The sequence below is a fragment of the Cannabis sativa genome, chromosome 4 (assembly GCF_029168945.1).
Source record: "Cannabis sativa cultivar Pink pepper isolate KNU-18-1 chromosome 4, ASM2916894v1, whole genome shotgun sequence".
Taxonomy (NCBI): Eukaryota; Viridiplantae; Streptophyta; class Magnoliopsida; order Rosales; family Cannabaceae; genus Cannabis; species Cannabis sativa.
Window position 1 is genome coordinate 76,674,487 of NC_083604.1, and position 11,715 is coordinate 76,686,201.

An 11,715-nucleotide genomic window follows, 5' to 3' on the forward strand; every position below is an offset into this window, starting at 1 on the left:
CTTCCAACAACAACAACTACTAATTAGTAAGACCAGTGAGATGAACAATTAGCAGAAAAAGTTCATCTCGGGATACACAAAGTAAAGGATAAACAAGACAAGCGTAAACTATGAAGCATCAAGTCGTTGGGAAAGGCAGATAATGAGTCTTTAAGAGCTTGCAACTCATTAACCCACATACCCATAAGTATGTTGAAAGACTAAGATGTATGAGCAAAAGTCAATTTACCTCAAAATATTCATAAAAAGTAAAATACACTTAGTCAGTACTAACATTACGGAAGAGTGCGAGGAGCATCTTAGATGTAATACCTCAACAAAGAAGCTGCCTTCAAAATAAGCACAATAAATAGTTACCAATATATGTTGGGAGGCATAGAAACTTAGTCAGCAGCACAATCGTTTTGGATAATGACAAAAGATAATTATTTATTTATTCCATGTGTTATAATATGAAACGCGAGAATTATCCACGTGTAATGAAAGATCAAAAAAATAAGATCAAAATAGAATAATTATCACCTCAAGCACTTTTAAATAGGGAAAGAATTATCAGATTCATAAAGGGTAAAAAAACCAAGAATCATAAGAGAAGATACAAAAATATTATATTATTAATGCTCAGTAAACTTGTCAAATTCTGATAATATAATAGACTCGTAGACTATAAACAATTAACTTAAAAATTATGTAAAAAATTTATTCTCCAGTATACTAACTATTACTATTATTGATTTTTTAAGATATATTTATAAAACCTAGGCTCGTAATAAAAATTGGCGTTAACATCTATTCTATATAAAGTGTGCCTATATAACAGAATTCTTGGTTTATAAGAAATTTATGGGTGACTTTTTATTTATATTAAAAATAAAACGGTTTATTATTAAAAATAAAATGGTTTATGAGAAATTCATGGGTCACTTTTTATTTATATATAATAAAATAAAAATAAAATAAATCCCATTAAATCAAAAAAAAAAAAATAGGGTTTTAGATTTTCTTTAATTACTGTATTTCTAACCCTATTTGATTATTTATGCCTCTTTTATAAACCCTATTTGATTAAGGTTAAGATTATAAGATTAATTCAAATTATTGTTCATATATTATTAATCCCATTAATAAAAAATAATTCAATATATGAACCCTATTTGATTAAAGTGAAATAGGGTTCTATTGAATTATTTTTTATTAATGAGATTAACCAATATATGAACAATAATTTAAAGTAGTCTTATAATCTTAACTTTTTAATTCAATTAATAATTATTTGTCACGTAATTATTAAGTCTTTTCCCTTTAATTTTCCTTTTGTTGATGATGCTAATTTATTCATATTTTGATTTCTACAATTTTTGTGTTCAAACCATTAAGGTAGTGTTCTACTACGGGATCTAACGAGTTTCGCCCCTTTGCTAATGGCCTCTAAGAGTTCAAATTCCAATATTGTATAAATCTTCAATTTGTTCTATTTCCTATATTAACTGAAATTTTGCTACTTTCTCTTTTTTTTTTGTTTTTTTTTTTTAATTTACAACTTTATTGTTTATATCTTATTAGGGACATTCATGAAAATTTGGGTTTCTTTGAAATATACAATTAATGAGCATTACTTTTTGATCATAGCGTGTTTTCCATGGCTGAAAACCTCAATAATCTCTATCATTTGATATCAAATAAAATAAAATTATCATGATGTATACATTATGGTTATTTAATGAGTAATTAGTGTGTTGAAATTGTCAAGCTGATATTTAGAATTGTTTATAATTGAATTGTTTCTTTGTCAAAATTAATATTAAGTATACATTATGGTTATTTAATGAGTAATTAGTGTGTTGAAATTGTCAACCTGATATTTAGAATTGTTTATAATTGAATTGTTTCTTTGTCAAAATTAATATTAAGTATATTTATATGTTTATAGGTTTATCTATTTTCTCTTAGATCAATCATGCTCATATAGCAAAAAAATCATACTCATATAGACATGTTATTTTCATTGTAATTTAGATATTCTTAGTCATTATTTAGCTCACTTAAACCTTTTCCGATTATGGTAACTGAAGTTTTGTTTCTTTTAGGTACTCTATTACAAAAATCTGTATTACATGTATTATTTATTTTTGACTATGAGGAGGTGGATTTCTTTATTGGGAAACATATAGCGTGACAAATTATTGTTTATATATTGAATAATTATTTTTGATTAATAAGATTCATATATATCTATTCTATATAAAGTGTGCCTATATAACTGAATTCTTGGTTTATGAGAAATTCATGGGTGTGACTTTTTATTTATATTTAATAAAATAATAAAATATTATTTATATATAATAAAATAATAAAATAAAAATAAAACAAATTCCATTTAAACTGATATTTGATATTTGAACTGATATTATTTATATATATACAATATTATATATTGTTCTCATGTGATATTATTTAAACCATAAATTTATATCTCTCATTTTTATATCTCTCATTTTTTCTAATTTTTTTTTATTAAAGTTAATTATTTTAAATAAATAAAAATTCATAATAAAAATCTAATTTCTAAATTTTCTCTATTGCTATACTATTTTGAATTTAAATAACACCAATAAAATATATGTACGTATATTTTTCATTTTTTTAATATAAATTTTTTATATACATATATATTTATAAAAAAAAAATAGAGATAAAAAATAGTAGTGAAGAGATCCAAAAAATTTCACATAAGCTTCAAACACACTCTAAAAAAAGTATCATTTATAATTCTATGTGTAACTAATTTATTTGTTTATTTGGATGATTTTAGTCTATATATCTCAAATTATACTTTTTAATTTTTATAATTCGGTTATAGCAAGTAAGAATATTTGGATTGATGTAATCATAACAGTATATATATAGCTTTAGTTGAGCATGAATTGTCCATTTGATTTTGTTTTAAGTTTAGATTTTACAATTGTATTTGAATACTTAGCTATATATATGTGGATCTTGAGTTTATCAGGTTAATTTGTTGAAAATATATGTTTACTGATTTGCTCAAAACAAATATACATAAACACATATATTTTGTTGAATCCAAATATACACAAACACATATATTTTGTTGAATCTATCATGAAGTACTATGAGATTGATGAGAGGCTTCAAGAGAAGAATGATATTAAGATAAATTTGGAGAGCATTGCTTTGTTATAATATTATTTGGAAGCTATCATATTTCTTGTTTTTTATATTCTTTCTTTCATATGTCCAGTTATATGCCTGCTACCCCTATTCTTTATAATTTTATTATTACCGGCTCGAGTTAAGTGTCCGTAGTAAGTGTGTAGCATTATTATTTTTTAAATACATATCAAGCTAATCTCCATTCTCCTCTTCTCTTTCTACAAATTTTAAATTTGACTTTTCACTATTGATTTTCAAATAACCCCACACACTAATTAAAATTAGTTTTTAAACCATTTTAAATTATATGATTATTTATTGAATCTTTCTCAATTAAATTATAGAGCACCTGACATAAAACTAAGTATACGTGCCTTGCACGTAACTTTCTTCTAGTATATATATAACTGTGTATATTGAATTCTTTATTCAAATAATTATTTTTTATTTTTACATGATTATTTATTGTTCATATATCTAGAACCCTATTTGATTAAAGTTAAGATTATAACATTAAGTAATTTCTGATTTCTTCCTATAGACATAATAATAATCTCACCTAATAACTAATAATATTTTTTCTTTAATTTTTAATTGTATCACTTTCAAATAACATAGAAAAAAATTAGCATAAAATTTAGTATACGTACCTCGCGCGTAGATTTTTGCTAGTCTATATATATAATGTAGATTTGGACACTTTTAGGAGCTTAATAATAATGTTCTACCATTTAATATCCAAAAAAAGAGTACAATAAAATAGTAAGATAGGATTGTGTTTTTTATTGCCTTTGTGACAAAAAAGATCTATCATTGATTTTATAGACTAATGATATGAATCTATGTATCTAAAATTAAAAAAGAATTTGGCAGAATTAGGTACCCCACACAGTCAATTTCAATGCTTAAACAAAATAAAATACATGTTGGGTAAATACTATTTTGAACTTTGTATTTTACAAAAATTACCGACTGAAATCTGTATTTTGTTAAATGATAAATAAACGCTGTATTTTTCAAAATGATAAAAATAAAACACTTAATTTAATTTTGAACACCTTTTATTTTTTAATATAATAATATTTAAATGTGAATCTAGTCCTAATCTTCATATTGTAAAGATGTTAACACTCCTTTCTACATCAATAAAAAAATAAAATAAAAAAGAGATTATCGACATAATTAGTACATTGAAAACAAATATTTATTATTGGTAATGAGTCATTTGTAATAGAATTTTTTTTTACAAAGTTTGGCAAGTTTTCATTTTTGTAAATGCACCATTTATATACCCTTTTTCCTTTTCATAATTACCCACATTTAAATACAATTTATGTAACAACAACCCCATTCCAACACACTCATCTTCTTCCATTATAAAGTTATTATTAATATTATTATTACTTCTTCAAACTACTTCAACTATTCCATTGGGAGTGAATTATGAGACCAAGTAGCAAATCCACCAGCTATGTCAGTAATGTAAGTATAGCCCTGACCAAAAAAAAAAGAGCATAAATGAGATACTAAAAATGTTAGGTTTGATGATATTGATATTCAACCAACCAAACCATATTTTGCTTACAGAAGCTAAAAGATCAGTTGCAGCCATCATAGACCTTTTTCCACTTTGACATCCCTGTAATAATGATTAAACAAAGATCAAAACTGGGTTCTTTAGTTTATTAGATAATCATAAGTCAATACAAGACAGAATAAATGGAAATTAACTCACAACAATGATTTCATCTTGCTTTCTGAAATGTGATGATACTTCTGCTACAAAGTGAGGGTTCCTTGTCATCCCTGCATTGAATCAATTTTTTTAGTTTTTTTGGATATATTGTTAGACAATTTTGTTATGTAAAAAGTAATAAGAATTAACAAGAGGCTGTAACTCAAAATCAATCAATAATAGTCTTGGATAAATTTGCAGTACACCCCCTAAAAGAATGTTCAATACATTCTTATTATTTTTATTGGCATCAAGTAGGGCTTTTTAGTGTAATTTTTTTTTATGATCATGTGCAACAAAATATTTGAACGTTAGTGTAAATTATTAACAAAATTGAGCTAAAAACTCTATATTTAGGAGAATGTATTATAGAGTTATCCAATAGTGTTATAAATGTATATTTGGAAATATTTGACTCTAATTCTAACTCAAATCCAATTGACATTACAATAGCTCATAACAGACTCTAACCAATAATCACTATCCAATACAAGAAAAAGAAAATGTGATGTGATTCTTATGATTTACCTGAACCAACTCTGTACATGTAAGGGATGTTAACAGCACCAGGGGCATGTCCAGCACTGAATTCTTCAGGAGTCCTAAAACAATCGAAAATCCCATTTTTCTATCAATCAAACAGAAAAATTTACAGATAATTCTCTCCTCATTTGGAATAAAGCAACAAAAATTTCACACCTAACATCTAAGTAGCGGTGGCCAGCTTGTAAAAGCTCATGAGCAACTCTAACTGGGACAGAAATTGGCACTCTGGTTGCTTCTAAATTCCTTCTCAGAGTTGTAGCCTTAGGACTTTTTCCCACCATCCAAACAACAAGTTAGAAAAAAAACTAGACTCATAACATATCAGAGTAAAAACAAGCTTAAATCTTTTACCAGAAGTTTGGAGCTTTGTTGGGTTTGACTCTTGAATGAGAAAAGTGTTGACTTAGTGTCCTGAACAAGATCAAAAAATGAATAACGGGTCAATAGAGAAGAAGAAGTTGAACATGAAAGCACAAGACCCAGATCAAAAAACAAACCTTTGAGTGAGAATCTGAGGCCTAATTGATGGAACTAGAAAAGACCCATTTAAGTAAGAGGAGGATACAAGTGATGAAGCCATGATTTCCTTCATAAAGTTTTGAGCTTTTTTATGTTATATATATGGGAAAGAAAGAAAGAAAGAAAGAAGAGGCAATGGAGAAGTTTGATTTTGATACAGTAGTTTCGTTTTGAAATTTATACAAACACAAGGCATGCAGGCAAGCAAGTAAAGTGTGTAACTTTATTAATCCGTGATGGTTTGGTTAATGAGATATGAATCATGATAGTGAAGGGTTTATATAGTTGTTGTGATGGAACAAGGCATGGCTGACACGACATCGTTTTGGAGTTTTTTGAACTGTTTCAGATAACCCAAAAGCAAGAGAACTAAATTGATAAGCAAAGTAGGCAATGCATAGGCATTGCATTGGATAAGATCGAGTGTGGAGAAGTGAGTACAATCGTGTGGCACAGTCTTCCATGACCAAATTAAGTCTCTTTGTACACGTAGACTTTTTATCCAAACTCCAAACCAATCTAATCTATTATTATTGCTAATGGCTATATAATTTTTGTGTTAATGATAAGTGCATATTTATTAAGATATGATCCACTGTTCAAACAAATAGTATGATATTATTAGGTTAACTTATCATATTACTCTTTAATTAATTAAAATATGATATGGCCGATATTTATTGTTAGAAAATTAATAATCCCAATATATAAAATTTTTATATAAAATAAAATATTATAATATATGGGCCTGTTTGGTACGCAGGACTGGATTGGATTAGACAGACTAATTTGTCCAATCCAGTGTTTGAGCATGTTAGAAGTCTGGATAACTAATCCAGTTAACCTCATCTGTCTGAGATTATTTATCCCATGGGTGGGATAAATAATCTCATGTAGGTGAGATTTTTTTTTTTTTATCGTTTTTTTAATTTAAATTTTATTAATATATTTTAAATTTAATAAGAATTTAAAGGAAATAATTATCACACATTTATTTATACATTTTTTTTTATCAAAAACTTATTCATTAAAATTAGTGAAAATGTATAATTTTGAATTATTATACATAAGTTTTTAAAATTTAAAATATTATTAATTAAATAATAGTTACTTAAATTGATTCTAAAAAAAAATATGACAATAAAATTATATATTATTTTTAAATTACTAAAAAATTTATATAAATATTTTAAAAAATTAATATTTATATTAAATTAGTGTTTAAAATAAGCAATTTTATATTATTCAAGTATTTTTATATTACTATTTTTATTATTTATTAAATAAAAAATATGACAAAATATTTTATTATATATTTATGATATATTCTTAATTATATATGATATATTATTTTTTTTTTTGCGACGAATTATTTATAATTATATATTTTAATTTTAATTTATTATTATATATTTTTATTGAATTTAAGTTTTTTTTTTCTAAAAGCAAATAAATAAAATAGTCCAGTCCATTCTTAAACCAAACACAGGATTACTTTCAGCATAATACAATCTTGTCCAGTCCAGTCCAATCTTTTTCAATCCAATCAAGTCCAATCCTGCGTACCAAACGGGCCCTATATATAATAATTAGATAATAATTAGGTTTTTGTACTTGTTCTAAAACAATTACTTTAATTTGATAGTGCAATACTATCAACTAAAATTTTCTCTATACATCTCTAAATCATAAGTAGTACAAAGGCTTTGATACTATTTGTAAAGTATACGTCACTATGGCTACGTGAAGTTTTTTTATAATAAATTATCAAAAAAATAAAATACACCTTGTTGATATAAATAGTACAAATATTTGATATAAATAGTACAAATATTTAAACTCTTTAGTCAAAAAGTAAAAAATAAAATGGAATGTTCAAATAAAAAAAAAAATAGAGTTCGTAGTCAAGTTATAACCGTAATTCTTTCATTTTTGATAATTGCTCGCTTAAAAATGATCATTGAATTGTAAACTCTAGGATCTTCCATAATTCATATAAACATATTATGATCTCCAATTATATTATTACTTTTTTTTTTATTTATTTATTAGCTTGTAGTACATAGTTGTTCATTAAATTTATGAATTTCTCCATTAACATATTCATATATCTTGAGAAATTTGGACATCGCCTTCATTTTTATTAATAAAGTAAAATAAATGTATAAAAAATATTTATATTAAAAAACATAAAAATTCAAAAAAAAAAATAGTGTGATAAATGTTGTTTTTCTTTTCTTCAAATCAATGAAATAAATGATTATTTATATAAGTACAAATATAAAAATAAAAAATACATACATTCTCTTATATATACATTTTTTCTGCAATATATAAAATAGCTTCAGGTATTGTAAAATGTAAATGAGAAGGTTGGAGTATTTTACAAAATTTAGATAAATAATGTTAAATTATTGGTTAATTAATAATTTTTCCCCCGAACTTGGAAATTAGACAAAAGTCCTTAAATCTAACAATCTTAATAGTTCAGGAGAAATTTTTAATAGCTAAAAAAGTTCAGGGGCATGATTTGGTACATGTCAAAGTTCAGGAAGAAAAATTACTAATTAGCCTAAATTAATATTGAGAAATGCTAAAGGGCACTAGTGGTGTCTAACATACTCCTATGTGTTAGTATCGCTATTGGTCCAACTAAGTATCGGGTCCCACATAGTTTAATATAATAATTTTTAAAGAGTATCGCTAGTCAATCGCAACGTGACATGTCGAGAAGATACTAGGCACAACGGGTGCCTAATAGCAATGCTCATTAATATTAATGAAAATTTTTAACTTTTGAATAGTATCACATGACATGTGTATGCGTGTATTAATTAATACGGTGCCTATTTTCCTTCACAATATTCAATTTTGCGAGTGTGAGTTGTACCACTCATCTCATGCCACGTATAATTACTATGACGTGTCAACATATTATTGGTTGGATTAATTATAATTAAGGATAATGCATGTTACTAGTTTGTCAATATTAATAATTAGGTAATTAATTAAAAACATAACCAATGAAATGCAGCTTATGAATCGTGCTCACACAATACCTAAAAGCAAGGAGAGCCTTAGGCAAAAATTCATACCCATCCATTTTCACAACCTCCTTTTAATTATAATTAATTAATCTCCTCCCATTGCAATCTCTCCCTTTAATTACTCTTAATTATTAATTATTATATAAATATTATCATTATTATACACATATAGATACAATATACAGATGAGGAAGCTATGCCCTAACATTGAGAGGGATGATGGACTTGAAACGGTCCTTGAAGTTCCTATACCTGAAGAAATGTTCAAAAGCATGGGTAACAACTCCAATGTAAGATTTCAAAATATGTTAACATGGATGAAAGCTCAAACTTCCGATAAATGGTCCGCTCCAATCATCGCCGGCCGCCTTAATGAGTTACGTTTCCTTCTCTACCTCGTCGGATCTCCTCTTATTCCTCTTCAGGTCCAATTAGGCCACTCCATTCATCGCCCACTCAAAGATTGTTCAATCGTAAGAACACATTTCTATTTTCGATCTCATAATTATGTATATATATATATTTAATTAATTTATAATTACAGCAAGCTTCTACGGCGAAGTACATAGTTCAACAATATGTGGCGGCGACGGGTGGGCAGCCGGCGTTGAACTCGGTGAACAGCATGTGCGTGACGGGGGCGGTTAAGATGAGTGCGTCGGAGTTTCAAGAAAGCGATGGGAAAGAGATTGTTGATGTAAAGAAATGGTCAGAAGAATTGGGGGGATTTGTGCTTTGGCAAAAGAATCCTGATATGTGGAGTATTGATATTCTTGTGTCTGGCTGTAAAGTTGTTTGTGGTAGCAATGGCAAGCTTTCATGGCGTCATTCCTCTAATCAACAAACTCCCATCTCTAAAGGCCCTCCTCGCCCCTTGCGCCGATTTCTTCAGGTCATTTTTCTATCATTGCAAAATATTATAGTTTCTTTTATAAATTGGTATTTCATCAAAAGTTAATAATAAACACTAATGAAATGTCACATTTTTAAAATAATATGTTTTAATTTAGATAAATAATGTGATAGCTTGAAAAACTTAATGCATATATTTTTTTGTTCATATATCATTACTCATTAATAAATAAATATTGATCTCTCTTGTGCTTAAGTGAGTATGTGAGAAGAAAATTAATGAAAGAAAGTGTAAAGAACTTATCCAAACTGTTGGTGTAGAGAATTATTTAACATATTGAGGTTATAAGAACTTATGTTCAATTTATTTATATTAAAAAAATATTATCAAAAATTGAACTCACTTTCTACTATTTTAAAAAAAATAAAGTTTGTTTTATTATTTAACAAAATAGATAGTTTAATTATTAATTTTTACAAAACACAAATTTTAAAATAGTATTATTAACCCAATGCACAATGATAGTACCATTTTTACCATGTATTATGACAAATAAAAAATGAGATTATTTGTTCAGAAGAAATTTCACCATGTACTATGACCAATATACTTTTTAACTCTCGTTAAATAAAACTTTTGATAATTTACGAATTTACAATTTCTATTTATCTAATAAAAAAAGGTATTTATATTATGAGAGTGGAGATAATTATATTTATATTATGTTTTATGATTTTGCAGGGTTTGGATCCAAGAGCAACAACCAGCTTATTTTTAGAAGCAACGTGTATTGGTGAGAAAATAATAGACGAAGAAGACTGTTTCATATTGAAACTAGAAACAAGCCCAGCAATTCGTGAGGCCCAAAGTGGCCCAAATTATGAGATCATTCACCACACCATTTGGGGCTACTTTAGCCAACGATCGGGCCTATTGATACAATTTGAGGACTCTAGACTACTAAGGATGACCAACAAAGGAGACGACGACGTTTTTTGGGAGACCAGTACGGAATCGGTAATGAGGGATTATAGGTACGTTGACGGAGTCAACATAGCTCATAGTGGTAAGACACGTGTCACTGTCATTAGATATGGAGAGCAATCCGCCAATCACAAGAGAGAGATGGAAGAAACGTGGAAAATCGATGAAGTCAACTTTAATGTTTGGGGTTTGACCATGGAAAGCTTTTTGCCTCCCACTGAATATCAACGACGTCGTTAAGAGCATTTTTGTTGTCGTTTTGTTTAAGTATGCATTTTTTATTTTTTATTTAAAAAAAAAAAGAAAAGAAAATAATAATGTGTAAATTTATTAGGTTAGTTAGGTTTGTATCTTTTCGTTGAGAATTTTAGTTAATTATTTGGAATGAATCAATCATGAATCATCACATGTATCAAAGAAGTAAAATCAAGATGTTAAATAGTTCTATAATTCGAGTTTAAATTAGTATAAATTTGCATTATTTCCGAATCAAGCTCTATAAATATATAGAATGTTGGTAGTCATTATGTGCAAATGAATAAATAACTAATTGTGCTAATTTGAGGTATTTGCTTGTCTCTACTTGAATGGAAGTATCTAAACTATCCTTTACAATTATAAATTTGTAAAGAAAATGGAGTTTCTATGCTTAAAAGTGCATGGGTTCCTAATTTAAAATGCCTCACTTTTATACACTATAATATCCAAAATATGTTAATCTCTCCATTTGCACATTAAATACATCTTTCTCTCTCTCTTTCTCATTAATTTGTTTATCTCGATCTCTCTCTTGTTTCAATATCTCTAATTATTTCTTCTATTTGTTGAATCCACTCCCCATGGTCTAAACCCAAAGA

The 11,715-nt window shown here is 26.9% G+C and overlaps 2 protein-coding genes across 3 annotated transcripts; one reads left to right on the forward strand and one right to left on the reverse strand.

Annotated features, from left to right (window-relative positions):
• Window positions 1–4,360: 4,360 nt before the first annotated feature.
• LOC115714463 (thiosulfate sulfurtransferase 16, chloroplastic) lies at window positions 4,361–6,377 on the reverse strand. 2 transcript variants are annotated; one of them, XM_030643187.2, is made up of 7 exons: window positions 5,953–6,377; window positions 5,807–5,866; window positions 5,609–5,722; window positions 5,438–5,511; window positions 4,910–4,980; window positions 4,760–4,813; window positions 4,361–4,668 (listed from the first exon to the last, which is right to left on the reverse strand). In XM_030643187.2, the coding sequence occupies exons 1-7, from the start codon at window positions 6,045–6,047 to the stop codon at window positions 4,597–4,599; spliced, it is 540 nt and encodes a 179-aa protein (XP_030499047.2). In that variant the 5' UTR covers window positions 6,048–6,377; the 3' UTR covers window positions 4,361–4,596. The 2 variants fall into 2 exon arrangements, with proteins under 2 accessions (XP_030499047.2, XP_060970549.1); XM_061114566.1 differs by having other exon boundaries at window positions 4,361–4,813; window positions 5,953–6,237.
• A 2,689-nt stretch (window positions 6,378–9,066) lies between these two features.
• LOC115714434 (uncharacterized) lies at window positions 9,067–11,347 on the forward strand. Its single transcript, XM_030643141.2, has 3 exons — window positions 9,067–9,494; window positions 9,566–9,913; window positions 10,616–11,347. Exons 1-3 carry the CDS (start codon window positions 9,207–9,209, stop codon window positions 11,096–11,098), a joined length of 1,119 nt encoding a protein of 372 aa, XP_030499001.1. The 5' UTR covers window positions 9,067–9,206; the 3' UTR covers window positions 11,099–11,347.
• The last annotated feature ends 368 nt before the right edge of the window (window positions 11,348–11,715 follow it).

Bases quoted from the DNA above. Each gene is read 5' to 3' on its own strand.
- LOC115714463 (XM_061114566.1), bottom strand. From the start codon at position 6,047: ATGAAGGAAATCATGGCTTCATCACTTGTATCCTCCTCTTACTTAAAT. The intron at 5,867-5,952 runs GTTTGTTTTTTG...GATCTTGTTCAG, and splicing joins CCTCAGATTCTCACTCAAAG to GACACTAAGTCAACACTTTT. The intron at 4,814-4,909 runs GTGAGTTAATTT...TCATTATTACAG, and splicing joins AGCAAGATGAAATCATTGTT to GGATGTCAAAGTGGAAAAAG.
- LOC115714434 (XM_030643141.2), top strand. From the start codon at position 9,207: ATGAGGAAGCTATGCCCTAACATTGAGAGGGATGATGGACTTGAAACG. The intron at 9,495-9,565 runs GTAAGAACACAT...TTATAATTACAG, and splicing joins CACTCAAAGATTGTTCAATC to CAAGCTTCTACGGCGAAGTA. The intron at 9,914-10,615 runs GTCATTTTTCTA...ATGATTTTGCAG, and splicing joins CCTTGCGCCGATTTCTTCAG to GGTTTGGATCCAAGAGCAAC.